Source organism: Petaurus breviceps, unplaced genomic scaffold, assembly GCF_028583685.1.
Source record: "Petaurus breviceps papuanus isolate PSGF00001 unplaced genomic scaffold, PetGlider_PUasm1.0 166, whole genome shotgun sequence".
Lineage (NCBI taxonomy): Eukaryota > Metazoa > Chordata > Mammalia > Diprotodontia > Petauridae > Petaurus > Petaurus breviceps.
In genome coordinates, this window is record NW_027185737.1 from 1,260,068 (window position 1) to 1,277,872 (window position 17,805).

Genomic DNA, 17,805 nt, shown 5'->3' on the forward strand with positions numbered 1-17,805 from the left:
TGGAAAAAAGAAAGCCGGAAAGAGGCGGGGCCTAATTTGTCCTTGCCAATGGGTGCCTCTGATGGTGCAATGTCCTTGCTGTGATTGGCCATGCGGCGCTCCGGCTAAGGAGACTAGCTCCTTTCTATGATTCGATGGAATAGCCCGACGCTGCGGAAGGATAGGTCAGAGCTCACTTCCGGTGAGCGTCGGCCTCCTTCTCTTGCGCCTCCATGTTAATGGTGGTAGGGATTGCCGAAGTGGGACTCTAATCCGGCCTCAAAAGGGAGCAGTTTTTTCTTTCGGCTTCCGTCTTCCCCTGTCAGCACTCGCGCCCACGCCCTCGCTCGCCAGCATGTCTGTTGTGCCGCCCAACCGTTCTCAGACGGGCTGGCCCCGGGGTGTGAACCAGTTCGGGAACAAATACATTCAACAGACCAAGCCTCTCACCCTGGAGCGCACCATCAACCTGTGAGTGACACCCCCCCCATCGTCCCGCTCCTCCGGCCGCGACGTGCCCCTGCCTCACGCTTTCCCGCCGTCCCCAACTCCCTCCACGCCACAAGCGCATCCTTGACGCCGCTTCGATTTTTCCCTCCCTCCCCCGGAGCACGCCCCCAACTCCTTTTCCTGAGGCGCGAGCCCCGGGCTCCCCTGGGCTTGGCGCGCTCCTACCTCGCCTTGGCGCGCTCGGCTTTTCACTTCACATGTGGGCGTGCCCCAGGCCACCCTCCTCTTCCTGAACCCCCCAACCTAAACATCGCAGGTCTAAAGGACATCGTACACTATAGTTCCCTAAATCTCCAATGGAGGAAATAGAAGACGTTTTTATTCTGTCAGTAAATATTTCTACAAGCCAGGCACGGAGCTGAGCCCTGGCGACAGCCTCTGCCCTGGAGGAGCTCACCACGTAATGAGGGGAGCACCAGGTGCTAACAGATTTCCATAAGCAAGCCATTTATAGGATAAGTAGGAATCAATAGGGAAGGCACCAACATTAGGGGATTGGGGAAAGTCTTCCTTTAGAAGGTGGGATTTTAGCTGGGACTTGAACCGGGAAAGCCCAGAGGCAGGGATGAGGAGGGCAAGCGTTCCATGCAGGGAGACAGCCTGAGAAAATACACAGGGTTGGGAGATGGAGTGTCTTGTGTGTGAGGAATGACTGGGAACCATTGTCACTGGATAGAAGAGTAAGTGGAGGAGGTGTAACGTACAATAAGACTGGAAGCGGGACAGGGTGGGTTGTGAAGGGCTTGACTAACCCACGGTCACCCAGGAGTAAATGACAGATCTGGGAATCGTACTATAAAGCCAGGAAGTCAGTCAGTATGCATTTGCTAAGCACCTGCTTTCTGCCAGGCACAGTGTTAAGCACTGGGAATACAAAGAGGCAAAATATTTATCATTTCTGAAGATGGTGTTAAACACCATCCACCGAGAGCTCACAAGTCTAATGGGGGAGGTGACACACAAAACAAGCTATGTAGAAACCAGGTGTATACAGGGTAAATGGGAGATAATAAGAAAAGTGAAGGGACATTCTCAGAACATCTAGTCTAAAGTGAGGTACGTAAGTGGGGATGATTTTTTCCTTTTAAAAAGAACTATAAAAATAAATCTTGTATTGTGAGTTCTTTCAGTGGTCCCTGGTTAGACATTTTGTTGGCAAGTGGGAGGAAGCTTGAGGTCTGTCTTTTTTTCCTCTCAAGGATATTGCTTCTCTTTTCCACTAGGCCAGCACCTTGGCACGTTGTACTGCATGTGGTTGCTGTGTGGTACTGCATTGTTGCTATGGGAACACATCATTCTTTTCTAAGAGATATTGGTCATAGAAAAGTATGTATAATGCATTCTCCAAAATGAATATACCTTAAGGTTTTTGTTTAAGCTTTAAAATTAGAGTTTTTGAAATGTAGATTCTATCAGGCTGTTAATTCACATTCAGAATCTCATACCCACAAATGGCAGCAGACATTTTTACTAATCTGTGAGTGAGTGTGCATATCATTCTGTGGAAATTACTGTTGATTTTGTCATTTACTGAATATTACAAAGTTGACATAAGTGTAGTTTCTAATGGAAGAAGTAAGGCCTTTTAAATTAGCATTTAATTGATTAAGAAATAAAAGGAAAAGTAACCATGGCAAAGAACTTAAAAGGTTAGCTTGTATCTTTGGTATTTTGGAGTAAGATGTAGTCTGATTTTTGTCTCAGCAATTTGAAAATAATTCCAAAACTGTTGTTAATGCCATCAAACCTGAAAGCATTCAAATTGAACTGCTTAATCCTTTTATTTGTGTCTATGGTCAAAATTAATATTCACTAATAACCTTCCAACTCTGATGCTGTGACTTGTGGGCTAGCCTGGAAACAACCAACATTTACAACATTTATGTTAAGAATTCATTTTCATTTCTAAAAATTAACAATCTTAGAACACAGTTTCTTGGAAAGCTGGGGACTAATTGCATTCAGAAACAGTTGTTGCTTAGTAGACCCAAGTTTTTCATTGTTCTGGGTAAGCAAGAAACATGCTAAACTGAAAATAAGCTTTATCCTTTGTTTCTTCCCTTTCAAAATAGTTTTTGTTAGTGTTGAGTTTCAGTTGTGTCCTACTCTTTGTGACCCTATTTGGGGTTTTCTTGGTAAAGGTACTGTAATGGTTTGCCGTTTCCTTCTCCAGCCCATTTTACAGGCAATGAAACTGAGGCAAACAGGGTTAAGTGACTTGCCCAGGGTCACACACCTAATATGAGTCTTCAGGCCTGGTATTCTAACCACAGCTTCACTTAGTTGTCCCTCAAAAGAATGTAGGTAAAAATATCATCTAAAGAACCTTTTAAGAATAGTTCTCAAAACTGATCTGTCTTTTGATTTTTAGTTTTGCACTTTGCCAGCCTTATAGGGGAGTAGAGACTACATCTTGCAGTACAACTATATCATGTCTAAAGAGCCCTTTAGCCAAATAACATGCATTAGTGAATTTTGCTGTATTTAAGAAAGTACCTATAATCTAATTTAGAAATATCAAGGTGTTTGGTTTTAGACTTCTATTTGTTCTTTTTTGGCATTAGGGTTATGGATTAGGGAAAGAGTGTGTTACCTGCTACTGTCACAATTTTTTGGTGAATTAAGAGCGAATGTCTATAGTAAAAACATTCTCCCCAAAGTATAGGGAATGCTTAAATTGAGGAGAAGCCACTTGCAGATAGAGAGGGTAAAATTCTAAATTTTAAAAATTTTCCCACAAAAATCCTGAATTTTTCAGGGCCTGAATATCTACTGTAAGTATACCATGGGCAGGCGATAAGGAGTTTCCTTCTTTCTTCTTTCATTCCCTCCTTCACTTCTGCCTTGCTCCCTCTCTCTTGCCTGGAAACACAGAAAAGTTGACTTGCCCTGGATCAGACAACCACTTTGTGTCAGAAGTATGACTTGAACCCAGATCTTCATCTTCCTTGACTCTCTTGCCAACTCTGCATCCCCTAAGTTGCTAGTGAGTGAGTGTGCATGCAGTGTATAGAGAGCTAGACCTGGAGTTAGGAAAGCCTGAATTCAAATTTAACCTCACACACTAGTCATGTGACTTGGGGCAAATTACTTAATTAATCTCTCCCAGTTTCTTTATTTGTAAAATTAAGATGATGATAGCATCTATCCCTGAGCTGTGAAGTTGAAATAAGATAACACAAGGTAAAGTGCTTTACAAACTTTAAAGCCTATATAAATGATGTCTATTATTGTTGTTATTACTACTTCTTTTACGATGCTAATGTGTATTGTGAATTATCTCTCTGGAAGATGTCCCTTTGGAGGACTGGGTATTTCCTGGCTTGATTGTATGGGTTTATAATTTGGGACAAAAGAGCTGAAAAATCAAAACGACTTTTAAACTGGAAAGTGGAGAAAGAATTCAGGATGAATTGATCTGAAAATAGAGTGGTCTGAGAGGTATCCTTTCAGAAAAGCTTTTTTTTTTTAAGCAATCGTTGTTAAGTAACTTGCTCAAGGTTACACGGCCAGTTATTTCTGGGTGTGGTGCTAAGTATCTGAGCCCGGATTTGATCCCCAGGTCATCCCGACACTGGAGCTGGTGCTCTTACTCACTGAGCCACCTGGCCGCCTCTCAGAAAAGTCTTAATAAAAAAATATAAAGAAAAATGGAGCACAGTAAGAGTACAGCTGGAGGAATGAATCTGCTGATGGAGTTGGTATGGTTCAGCTGAGAGAACCTGAGGGCTTTGGGGATATGGTACTTAACCAGGGAGGAAGGCTAGAGGGACTTAAGCCCTATTTCTGAGGAAGTTGGCTGTTGATTTCAACCTGAAGCTATAGTGGAACATACCTAAGAAAAAGATGTTCAAAATTTAAAGGGTTGAAAAAGAGGAGAAATGTCAGCAGTCACCAGGGTCTGAAGAAGGGAAGTAAGGACAGAAAGTGACACACTAAGGTTTTTCTGGTAAATAAATTGTACACTGAAATTGCTCTGGTTAGTCCTTTGTACATTTCAACTTGATTTTAATCATGGTGGAAAAACTGGCTAAATGAAAAATTGGGGAAAAGCTATAAACCCAAGGATATGGTCTAGTAAGGAACAATTTTTCCTTATGATGCTTTGATCTTAGCAGAAAATTACCAGGAAAATGGTGATTGAGAAGTTGGTTAGGAGAACTTCCTTTTGGGAGGAATGATCACATTTTGGCATAGTATTTTTCTTGACTCTAGTGTTTATGAGAAGTTCATAAAAGAACTGAGGAGATGGATGATCTTTGGTTAATATCTGTTTAGAAAATTGACATTCATATATAGGTACTCCTAAACATGATACTAACTAGTAATATAGTCTGTATCATTACACATATCAGAAGATCTCTAAGCAGAACAATTTGGATAGTACTTGAGAGCTTTTTACAATGGAATTGGATTGTGTCTTTGTATAAAGGAGTCCAATAGATACTGAGCACCTACTATACAGACTGAGAGGCAGGCAACATAGTGTGGTAAAGAGAAACTGGAGAAGACCTAGCTGGGTTCAAATTCAGCCTCTTGTACATAATAGCTGTGTGACCATGGGCCAAGTCACTTAACCTCTCAGTGCCCCCAGAAAACTCTTTAGTTGTCCCAGAAAACTGCATTAGTTGAGCAAGTTTCTACACAAATATTTCCTGGTACTAATGGAATCATGAATCCCAAACATAACAAAACACATAGTCCCATCTGACACTAGCTATGCCAGTCACTTAATGTCCCTGAGGTTTATTTTCCAGGTTTTTAGGATCTGCTTCTTAGTATGGTTGTAGGGAATGTTAATGGGATTTTAACGTTTATGAACCTTAAAGTCATATAGAAAGCCAGTTTTTAATTATTATGGTAGATGCCATGAGAGTTACAGTCTAATAGTAGATTGTTGTGATTGTGTGATCTATCATTTTCAGGTTATTTACTTTATTTTGTTTGCAGGTACCCACTTACAAATTATACCTTTGGTACAAAAGAGCCCCTTTATGAAAAGGACAGCTCTGTTGCAGCTCGATTTCAGCGGATGAGGGAAGAATTTGACAAGATTGGAATGAGGCGGACTGTAGAAGGTGTTCTGATTGTTCATGAGCACCGGTTACCCCATGTGTTACTTCTTCAACTGGGCACAACTTTTTTCAAACTGTAAGTGTTTAACAATTGATAATCAAGTTGCCTTTATCAAAACCGCTATTTAACACAACTTACAAAGTGTTAGCACTTATGATTGAGTGAAATGATTTTCCTTCAATAAAATGACTAGTTATTACTGTTTTTAGATGGAAGACAGCAGTCCTTTTCTACTGCCCTGCTTTTTAAAAAGTAGAATATATTTTTCATTTCTGTTCATTACTAATGTTAGAAATTCAGCCATATTGAACTTTTTAAAAATGGATTTTTCTAAGTTTAATCACTATACTTAATTGTATTACTTTTTATGTGAACAGTTGATATTTCTAGCTGAAGATGAATAGTTTCTTCCTCCTCCCCCCTTAAATATCATAGGATTTTGCTTATAACATTTGTTAACATAAGTTTACTTTTACTATTTAGGTTGATAATCTTTCATTCCTCGTGATTATGTTTGGCCAGTGACTATTCAACCTGACTGTGCTAAAAGGAAAGGTTACCATTGAGGATTCTTGGAGCCATATTACATTGCAGTGAAAGAATGGAGCCACTGTACAACAGCTTCACTATTCTCTGTTTTCCTTAAACTAAATTTCTGCTTGTCAGTCTATCGTCAAGTGAGAAAAGAATGGGATGGGCAGCTGACTGGTTGATAGATTTTTATTTGGAAGGCTGACATACATAATAAGATTTGTTTGAATAGGTATTTGCAGTGCTAAATTGTTCGTTTTATGTTGCCATTGAATGTTCAGCTTTCTAGAATTGAAGTTTGTTGGTTTTAAAACCTTTAAAATAAAACTATTTTTCAAGCTTATTTCAACTCCTAAATAGAAGAGGTAGTCAGTAAGCATTTTTTTTTTTTTAAGCAATTGGGGTTAAGTAACTTGCTCAAGGTTACATGGCCAGTTTTTTCTGGGTGGCTGCTAAGTGTCTGAGCCCGGATTCGATCCCAGGTCATCCTGACTCTGGGTCCGGTGCTCTTACTCACCGTGCTACCTGGCCGCCCCTAAGCATTTGTTAATAACCACACTACTATATGCAAGATACTCTTAAATGCTGGGGATACAAAAGCAAAAAACAATCTCTGCCCTCAATGTACATAGATTCTTTTGGAGAAGATATGGGAATGTGAATAAGTAGGTACCTATGAGATCTGTTCAGAGAAATGTAATATGGGAGGGCAAGGCTAGTTTAGTTTAAATCTGACCTTCAGAAGACCCTTTTCAGTGCCTTTGGGAGCATTGAAAAGGGTCTTCTGAAGGTCAGATTTAAACTAAATCTTGAAGGGAAACCACTAGTTAGAGTTAAAGAGAGAGGAGAGAGCTCAAGGCATAGGTTCAAGGCATAGCCCATCCAAAGGCATGGAGATAGAAAATGTGGCTTGCTTGAGGAAATGCAAATAGTTGATTCTGGAGCTAATAGGGAGACAGTAGAGCTCATTGAGCAGTGGGAGTGAAGTGGTCAGAACTACGCTTTAGAAAAAACACTTTGCAAAGAATTGGAAATTTAAGTGATGCCCATCTGTTGGGGAATGGCTGAACAAGTTGTGGTATAGTAATATAATGGAATACTACTGTTCCATAAGAAATGGTGAGCTGGCAGATTTCAGAAAAACCTAGAAAGACTTACATGAACTGATGCTGAGTGAAGTGAGTGGAACCAGGAGAACATTGTACATAGTAATAGTAACATTGTGTGATAGTCAGCTATGATAGATTTAGCCCTTCTTAACAATACAATTATCTAAAACAATTCCAAAAGACTTGTGGTAGAAAATGCTATCCATATCCAGAGAAAGAACCATGGAATCTAAATGCAGATCAAAGCATACTATTTTCACTTTTTTTTTCTTTCTTGTAGTTTTCCCCTTTTTTTCTGATTCTTCTTTCCCAACATGATGAATGTGAAAATATGACCACTTAGCATGGCACGCCCACATAAGAGAAAGTGCTGTGCTTTATAAGCAAAGTAGAATTGAAATAGCTCAAAAGAAAGGCAAGATGTGCAAATTGAGAAAATCTATCCCAAATGTTCACATGGACTATTTGTTCCCGACTTGTGGCAGAACATTGTATTGGTCTGATCAGCCAACAATTGGGCACACTGTAACTTGACTCTAGCATAATGATGTCATTTTGGTTCTCTTTGAGAACAAAAGACAACAACCAGCCAATGTGTCTAACATGATTGTACATGTATAACCTGTATCAGACAAACTGCTTGCTGTCTTGGGGAGAGTGGAGGAAAGGGAGAAAAATTTGGAACTCAAAATCTCACAAAAATGAATATTGAAAACTATATATGTAATTGGAAAAAAATAAAATTCTATTAAGTGCAAAGAAAAAAAAAAGACATCACTTTGTCAGTGGAATGGAGAATAGATTAGATTAGGAGATATTTGAGGCAGGGAGAACAGTTGGAGAGGAATTGCCATAGTTCAGGTGAGATGATGGTAACCTAACTGTGTGGAGAGAAGGGTACAAATGCCAGAGATGTTATGAAGGTAGAAATGACACAGTTTGGGGTGGCTAGGTGGCGCAATGAATAGAGCATCAGCCCTGGAGTCAGGAGGACCTGAGTTCAAATCTGGCCTCAGACACTTAACACACACACACACACACACACACGCACGCACTAGCCGTGTGACCTTGGGCAAGTCACTTAACCCCAATTGCCCTCCAAAAAGAAATGACACAGTGTGTTAATGGATTGGATATGTGAGGTGTGCGAGAGTAAAGAGTAAAGGATAACACTAAAGTTGCAAGCATCATGACTGAAAGATGGTGATAACCCACAAAAGAAGTTGGGCAGTCAGGTGGGTTTTGCAAGAAAGATAATGAGTTCTATTTTGAGCATGTTGATTTGGAGATGCTTAGGGGACATCTAATTCGAGTTGTCCAAAAGACAGTTAAATGATGCAAAACCGTAGAGATGCTATGGTTGGATTTTCAGATGTCCCAAAAGTCTTAGAGCAGTTTTAGGCTATTAATAGCTGAAAACATTAAATCTTAAAGCCACACTAAGGCTTTTGGGACACTATATGGTTCTGGGAATTATTTACATAGAGAAGATAATTGAACTGTGATCACCAAATGAGAGAGAAGGGACAGAGCCTTGGACAATACAGCTGCTTAGCAGACATGGCATGAAGAACCAGCAAAGGAGACTGAGAGGGAACACATGAACAGTTAAGAGAAACGAGAGTGAGCAATGTCATGACAATCTGGAGAGGCTAATGTATCTAGGTGAAGAGGATTAGTAGTATCAAATGCTAGATTAAGATAGATACACATTGAGAAAAGGCCTTTAGATTTTGCAGTAAAGACTTTTAGAGAGGGCCCTTTTAATTAAATGATAAGATTGCAGACCATGATCATGGAGGATTTAGTACTGGGATGGAGAACCTTTGGCCTTGAGGCTACATGTGACCCTCTCACTCCTCAAGTGTGGCCCTTGACCTTGGTGGGGCCACAGGTCCCCCACCCCTTATTTAGAAGGAAATAAGTGGAGTAGAGCCACCTAATATGTGGCTTTCTCAGGTATTTAGCCAAGAAAGGGAGGTTAGATCTAGTGAGATTTTTAAGAATAAAAGAGCATGGGGCATATTTCTAAGGTAGGCTGGGGGAACTGGTAGAAAGAGATTAAGGCTGATCAGGAGAGGGGCAGGGTAGGGAAGGGATATCTGGCTGGAGTAGTCTGAAGGAAGATGGTACCAAGGATGCATATTATAAGGGTTACCTTGGCAAAGAGAAGAGCCACCTCTTCATCTTAGACCAGAGTGAAGGAGGAGATAAGTGGGTATCAATACTGTAGCTTTTTCACACTGTTCTTCTGAGTCTTTTAAGGCATGGTATTTGAAATATTTGCATATTTTATTTGGATATTAAAATTTCATTCATATGATTTCTTGCACAAAACAAATGGTACAGCATTTTTGTTAAAATTTAATACAATTGGCTATGATTTCACAGACCTGGTGGCGAACTTAATCCAGGAGAAGATGAAGTAGAAGGACTCAAACGTTTAATGACAGAGGTATTTCTTTTACTTCACTATTTTAATATATCAGATTGGTGAGTAATTGGGATCATTTATGTATAAACGACTTAAATTTATTTGGAGTATATTTGTCTCATTGAAATTTTAGTTTTCATTGATGAAATTCAACCACTGAAGTTATGTTGAATTGTGTTTTTTTTTTTTTTAATCTCTATCCTTTACATTATCTCTTAATAATTATTGTGATTCTAAGTTTCATACCTTTTAAAAAACCATTCTGGTGTCAGATGCTGAATACTTTATGACAAAAATATACAGGACAGTGTGATTCTTGAAGACACAGTAACTCTTAGAACTTGTTCTAGGTTGAGTTTTTGTGTAAGAAAAGGTATTAGAAGGATACCAGAGCAGTTGTTTGGTAAAATGAAGAAGCATATTTCTGTGCCTGTTGGGCAGAAGTTCTTTAACTTACCTGAACCACACCTTAGTTGAGTATAGTGAAAAATATCGATATGGCTGCTTGTTTGCATTAGCTGAAATAGCCAATTTACAGAAGCCATGGGTAAAAGAAACTAGTTCATGGGTTCTGTAAAATATTTCATTTAGACAGTAGGCTATCTCAAAGGGGTTACCAGCAGCACAATTTTGTTGTACAGTTAGAAAAGAGTAATAGATTAGCCACTCTAGCAGCCATTTAGGATTATTCAGTTTGAACTAATTATGAATGCTGTGGGATTGACAGATGGCACAAAGTAAACAGGCAAAATCCTTTAGAGAGTACAAATCATTAGTTTGGAAAATCTTTAATCATATATTTACTATCAGAGATGTTGCTAAAAGTGATCCCTACAGTTAGGAATACAGTACCTATATAATGTTTTAATTTTTTACTAACTGTAAATTATTTCTTTTTGATAGATACTGGGACGTCAAGATGGCGTTCTGCAAGATTGGGTCATTGATGACTGCATTGGTAACTGGTGGAGACCAAATTTTGAACCCCCACAGGTCAGTGTCTTAAGTTATATTTGTTAGGCATTTGGGGCAAAATGTAAGTTCCTGTTTTCAGTCATTTTCAGATAACTATAACATGATTTTAAATTGTGCAAAGAAAGTGACTGAAATGTCCTCCTTACCCTTTGAACCGAGATTCCACTGCTAGGCATATTCAAGGAAGTGAGTAATAAAAAGAAAGATCCCATATTTGCCATAATATATAAAACAACACTTTTTGTGGTAGCTAGAATTGGAAACAGTGAATGCTCATTGATTGGGGAATAGCCAAACAAAGTTGTAGCACATGAATATAATGGAATAGTTGTGTACAGCAAGAAAGGAGATATATGAAGAGAAGCAGAGGAAAACTTACATGAATTAGTACAAAGTGAAGTAAGCACAACAAAGAAAACAGGATACACAATAATTACAACAATCCCAATAGAATGAAATTAATGGAAATAAAAAAGAAATTGTAATGACCAAGCCTGGCTCCAAAGTAGATATAAGAACACACCTCCCTCCCTTTTCAGAAGGGAGGAACTTCAGGTATGGAATGTCACATATAATGTAAGACTTGGTTGATCTGTTGGTTAATTGTGCTGATTAAAAAAATATATATTTATTATAAGGGATGGCTGTCTGGGAGGCAGGTGGATGAGGAATATATTGGGAAATTTAGGTAATATAAAAGCAAACATAACAATTATTTTTTTCAAATGGCTAAAGAGAGATAATTTCATCTTGAAAAGAGCTTCAAACCTTTAACATTTCTTTGAAACAGTTAGACAAGCCAGTTAGTTTAATGCTGTGTGTATTAACTGGTGAATTATATTTCTCCCCTATTATTCTAGTTAAGTATCAGGTTGCTGTTTTTTTCTTTTAAACTTCTATTGAAATCTTGTTTTTACATCACCTTTATGTATCTGCTTAACCATCTCCTACACAATGATTCATTGTAAGGAAGAATTTTTAATAGGGGAAGGGGAGCAGTTTACTAAAACTAACAAGCACATCAACTCTGCCAGTATATGCAATATTCACTCATCCAAAGTAGGGAAGTAGGTAGATTTCCCTGTTTCTTTGGAGACAAGCTTGGCTTAAGATGTTTTCTGACTAATTTGGGGGCATTTTACCTATAAAACTGAGGCTTAAGATTTTGTTTTTTTTTTCCTTGGGATTCCTTACTAAACTCTTTTCCTCCCTCCTACCCTTTAGATAATATGAGAAGTTTGATACTGGCAACTGTTTATTGAATTCTCTATTCAAAAGCAATACATTTTTTTTTAATTTTTCAAATGCTTTATTAACTTCTCATTTAAATCATTAATTTCCACCAGATTTTGAGTTACAAATTTTCTCCCTGTTTTTCCCTACCCACCACCCCAGAATAGCAGTCCCACAAGATGTCCCCTCCAGTCTGCTCTCTCCCATATCTTCTGCCATACCCCCTTAGACTTTTCCAGTAGGGCATGGTGGATCTCTATGCCCCAGTGCCTATATATGTTCTTTCCCAATTACATGTAAGATAGTATTAATAATAGTATATATGTACATATAATTTTAAACATTTGATTTTAAAACTTTGAATTCCAGATTCATTCCCTTCCTCCCTTGTCACCCACCCTTACTGGGAAGATAAGCAGTTCAGTATAGATTGTACATGTGTAGCTAATGCAAAACATTAACATAGTAGATATATTATAAAAGACTGACTATATTTCCCTCCCTCCTATCCCATCACCCACTTGTTCTATTCTCTAATTTGATCCCATCCTTTTCCAAAAGTGAGTGTTTCCAACTCCCCTCCCCCCCAGCCTGCCCTCTCTTCCATCATCTCCTCTCTCATCCCCTTCCCCTTACTCTCCTGTAGGGTGAGATACCCTATTTAGTGTGTATTTCATTCCCTCCCTGAGCCAAATTCAGTGAGAATAAGGTTGACCCATTCTCTTTTGCCTTCCTATTCTTCCCCTGCATTGTAACCCTTTTCCCTTGCCTCTTCTTTATGAGATAGGTTATCCCATTCTGTCTCTCTCCATCTCCTCTCATTATATTCCTCTCTCACCTCTTAATTTTCCCTTTTCAGTATCATCCCTTCCTATTGAATTGGTCTTGTGCCTTATATGTATACCTGTAATATTCACACATGTATTCATATGCCCGTATATCCTCTGATATAGACATATATATATTTTTCTATTCCCTTCAAACTATTTTCATACTGAGAAAAGTTTCATCCATTACAATTATCATTTTTCCATGTAGGAATGTTAATATTTCAACTTTGATCACTGGCTTATGATTTCTTTTCCCTGTTTACCTTCTCAAGCTTCTCGCTTCTTGTATCTGGATGTCAGATTTTCTATTCAACTCTGGTTTTTTCATTAAGAATGCTTGAAAGTCCTCTATTCCACTGAACGATCATATTTTCCCCTGAAAGATGATACTCAGTTTTGCTGGGTAGGTGATTCTTGGTTTTAATCTCAGCTCCTCTGCCCTCCGGAATATCCTATTCCAGGCCCTTCGATCCCTCAGTGCCAGATCCTGTGTTATCCTGATTGTGTTTCCACAATATTCAAATTGTTTCTTCCTGGCTGCTCGTAATATTCCCTCCTTCATCTGGGAATTCCGGAACCTGGCTATATTATTCCTAGGAGTTTTCTTTTTGGGATCTTTTTCAGGAGGTAATCGGTGGATTCTTTCAACCTCTGTTTTGCCTTCTGAGTCTAAAACATCAGGGCAGTTTCCCTTGAGAATTTCTTGGAGGATGATTTCTAGGTTCTTTCCCTGATCATGGCTTTCAGGTAGTCCAATAATTTTTAAATTATCTCTCCTGGATCTATTTTCCAGGTCAGTGGTTTTTCCCATGAGATATTTCACATTGCCTTCTATTCTTTCATTTGTTTGGATCTGTTTAATATCATCTTGATTTCTCTTAAAGTCACTAGCTTCCCTTTGCTCCAGTCTAAATCCGAGGGAACAATTCTCCTCATTGAGCTTTTGAGATACTTTTTCCATCTGGCAAATTTGACTTTTCAAGGCATTCCTCTCTTCATTGCCTTTTTGAGCCTCTTTTGCCAATTGAGTCAGTTTGTTTTTTAAGGTGTGATTTCCCTCAGTCAGACTGTTGACTCTTATTTTGTAATTTTCTTGCATTGTTCTCATTTCTTTTCCCAATTTTTCTTCTACTTCTCTTATCTGCTTCATAAGGTCCTCTAAGGCCTGTAACTAGTATTTTCCTTTGAAGCTTTTGGTGTAGGAGTTCTGACTTCACTGTCTTCCTCCTGTTCCATGCTTTGCTCCTTTTTGTCCCCAAAAGAGGAGTCTAGTGTTGGAGTCTTCTGTTTGTTTGGCTTCCTTTATCTGGTCATGTTGCCCCTCAGTCACTTGACCTCTGGGCTTTTTGCCACAGTAGGACTCTGCCACCAGACAGGGGAGCTTTTGTCCCAAACGCTGGGGTTTTCTCAGCTGCCGGAGGTATTAGTTGGGTGCTCTCTCTGAGGCCTCCACATGCTCTGGCAAGCTGGTCACACACCCCAGGACCTCCACCCTAGACTGCAATCCAGATCCAAGCAGTTTAACTTGGTCCCCCTACACTCTGCAGGCCAGGAGCTGAAGCTGTAACGTGGTGTGGCTTCTTGCCCTGGGCTGACACTCTCCCACCTATTGGTCCCAGAGTCCACACTGCACTAACTTCTCACTTTGTCCTTCACATCTATGCGTTGATGAATCTGGAAAGGGCCACAACTGCTGGTGATTTGGAGTCCCTGCAGCCCGAGGCTGGTCAGGCCCGCCCTGGGGCTAAAACATCTGGCTCATGAGGGCCTGGGCTGGGCTCCCAGAGCGCTGTGCTGGCTGGTTCCTGCCGGCCTTGCCGGGCTGTCCTCAGTAGGAGGTTAGCTTCTCTGTGTCATATTGTGGGTTCTGCAGCCCCAAAGTTTGTTTAGAGTCCCCTTTTACATGGATTGGGGAAGGTCGAAGCCGGAGCTCTGTGGAGGTCCTACTTCTACTCTACCATCTTGACTCCGCCTCAAAAGTAATAATTTGTCAGATTTTGCAGAGTGGGAGATAGGGTAAGGTTTTCCAGTAAGGAAATCTTGACATGTTTATCTTGTACCTAATCAAAGAAAGAGTTGCTTAAAAAATGAATCTTGGTCAAGCTTTCAGTATACTTCCTAAATATGCTAATGATATTACTCATTCAGACTTGCCATAATATAATACCAGTTGTATATCTTGTACTCAAAGTGGAAATGCAAGCTTAAGAAGAAAAGTATTGTCTAAATTTTGATGTAGATATACCCCTTAAATTGTTTTCATTTAGAAGTATCCCTTAAATTCTGAAGTTCTTTAAAGAGTGATGGCTCAGTTTTATTATATTAATGAAAATTCCCTGAGAAAATTAGAGATGTCTGAAAGGTCAAAAGACAAGAAGTAGAAAGATTTGGCCTTAAGAGTCCTGAGCTTAAGTTCAAACTAGCAATATGTACATTAGTATGTTGTCCAGTCTCTAAGAGTACATGGTATATAATATTCTGCCTCGCCTATATCCTTCTCCACAGAAGATTTTTATATGTGTGAAATTTTTATATGAGTGAAATTAGGTTAAAGTTATCAGGGAGAGGAAACTATCATAAAAGGATAGTATATAGTCCGAGAGAGATAGATAGGAGACAGGCCACTTTTCATTGGCCATGATTTATGGCTGCATCAATGTGTATGAGCTTTGAATCTTCTTTTTAAACCTCAATTGGTAAAACCATCTTTTCCCCACCTGCTATTTTTCAGTCATTGATCATTTGCCTGGTTCCTGCAGCATTGAGACCATTGGATAGAAACAGTTTTGCTTAGGTTACTGCAAAGTAGGGATAACTTTTGGTAAAATATACCTTAGGGGGTTGAGACCTGTATTTTTATCAGTGTGGGAGTGCCCCTGGTGAGGAATTTCTCTCCACCAGTGAAGGTTGGCACCTTCTCTGCAACTCAGTCTTAAGTTACTTGGGGGCCACAAAAGGTTGAATGATTGTTCAGGGTCATACACCCAGACTGTGACAGGAGAGGGATTTAAACTCTGGTCTTCCAACTCTAAGGCAAACTCTATCCACTATGCCATGCTGCCTCAGTAAAGCTTTTTTTTTTTTTTAAACTGAGGCTCACCTATGTTCAGTGTGAACTTGAGCAAACAATTTTAAGTCTTACTTTCCTCATTTGTAAAATGAAGATGGGTAAATCATATGGTCTATAGGGAATCATCAAGATCTAAAACTCTTTTTGTGTCTTTGTAAAATTTCCTTATAAATGATTATTTCATAAAGACATTTTAAAACAAGCACATGAGAATTTTAGAAAATTTAACTTTGTGATGGAAGAAAGGAAGTCATGAATTTGTTTTTTAAATCAAGTTTTACTTAAAAGTCATTAAAAATTTTATTATTTTTATGAAGTCTGGAATCTGCTGGCCTTATATTCAGGTGCTTTTAGTGATTTACTTTTAATTCTCTTTTATTGTTTTAGTACCCATATATTCCAGCACATATTACAAAGCCTAAAGAGCACAAAAAACTCTTTTTGGTTCAGCTTCAAGAAAAAGGTAAGTTTACTGCTGACACAGTTTACTACTAAGACATCTTGAGGATTATAATTTCAATAAAAATCACAGGGGTGTTATTCTAATTCATGTTTCACATAGATTGCCAGAATTTTAAAAAATGAATAAAGATGCCTCAAGTTGATATTAGTGGTGTTCTATAAAGGCAGTTAGTTTAAAAGCAATAAATAAAAGGATATTACTTAAAAGAGGTCATTGAAATAGATTTGCATAATCTTTTCCCCAGAATGTTTTTGATATCTTTCTAATTTCATTAAGAAACCAATAAGAAACTAACTTTAAAAATGTTAAAGCATTATGCTATGTCAGTTACAATTGTGTCATTTCAGAAAACAAATTGGAAAGATTAATTTCTTTGTTTAATTTTAGCCTTGTTTGCCGTCCCAAAAAATTACAAACTGGTAGCTGCACCATTGTTTGAATTATATGACAATGCACCAGGATATGGACCTATCATTTCCAGCCTTCCTCAGCTTTTAAGCAGGTAAAGAATGTCATAGTATCAAAATACATTGATATGTATTGAAGTGCTAGAATGTTTGGAAAAGATCAAGAAGTAATCATTTTCTGGATTCTGGTACATTTAAATTTTAGAAACCATATTTTAAGTCAGTAAGAAACAAAGGTAATCACATTTAAGATTGCATAAGTTAAAACAACTTTTGCTAAAGAGATAGCTTGGGGCGGTTAAGGCATGGTGAGCTACAGATTAAAAGCTTTAGATTTCATGTGTTATTACAAACCTAGAAGATGTGTATGCAAGCACATTTTATGAAAACAAATATTTCTCTAAATATGCTACCAACCATTTCAGTACTGAACTTTTGCAATTTTTGAAGTAATACTTGGCTGAATTACTTATATTGAAATCCTTTATCAGAAGAAAGGGCTACTAAGAGATCTTGGTGGAGTATATTAGGTGTATAAATGTAGAAAAGTAGAGTGTTGAATTTCTTTCACTATGCTTAGTATATTACCCCTCTATTACAGACAGCATAATGAGTAATGAACTAGGTCCTGGGTTTCTCTTTGCCTGTGTACTTGACAGTATTTTTGTGAGGCAGATATTGAATATCAACCGTTATTTTGTCTTTTTAATTAATGATCTACAAAAATCATCCCATTAATAATTTTTTTTTCCTTTTTCAAAAAAAAAAATCAGGTTCAATTTTATTTACAACTGAATTCCTGAGCCATGGAAGAGTAAAAGAAGCCGTCTCTGTGAGCACAGCTATACAATGTAGAAGAATAAACAGAATAGGATGTTTCTTTTTGTTCCTCCTTCCCCCCACCTTATTTTTCCCCAAATTGCCTCATACTTTATATTGTTTGCATAGTAAAGTGAATCTGAAGAACTGTCCTAGATAGTGGTGTAAACAAATGTGATAATGTATATTTCACTTTTGGTTCTACCCATACTTTTTGTACAACATTAAACAAAGTGGACCTGGTTCTATTCGCATTTTTTACTTGATATTAAATCTTTCCTTTAAATCCTTACAGGTGAGGATCATAATACTTTCTTTTAGACTGGTAGTTATCAATAGGAAGGTGGAGATTTAATGTACCAGAGTACA

The 17,805-nt window shown here is 38.4% G+C and overlaps 1 protein-coding gene across 1 annotated transcript; it reads left to right on the plus strand.

Moving 5' to 3' along the window:
* The first annotated feature begins 179 nt into the window (after positions 1-179).
* On the plus strand, positions 180-17,679 carry NUDT21 (nudix hydrolase 21). Its single transcript, XM_069082442.1, has 7 exons — positions 180-450; positions 5,440-5,640; positions 9,597-9,660; positions 10,543-10,632; positions 16,135-16,210; positions 16,598-16,712; positions 17,391-17,679. The coding sequence occupies exons 1-7, from the start codon at positions 335-337 to the stop codon at positions 17,410-17,412; spliced, it is 684 nt and encodes a 227-aa protein (XP_068938543.1). The 5' UTR covers positions 180-334; the 3' UTR covers positions 17,413-17,679.
* Positions 17,680-17,805: the final 126 nt, after the last annotated feature.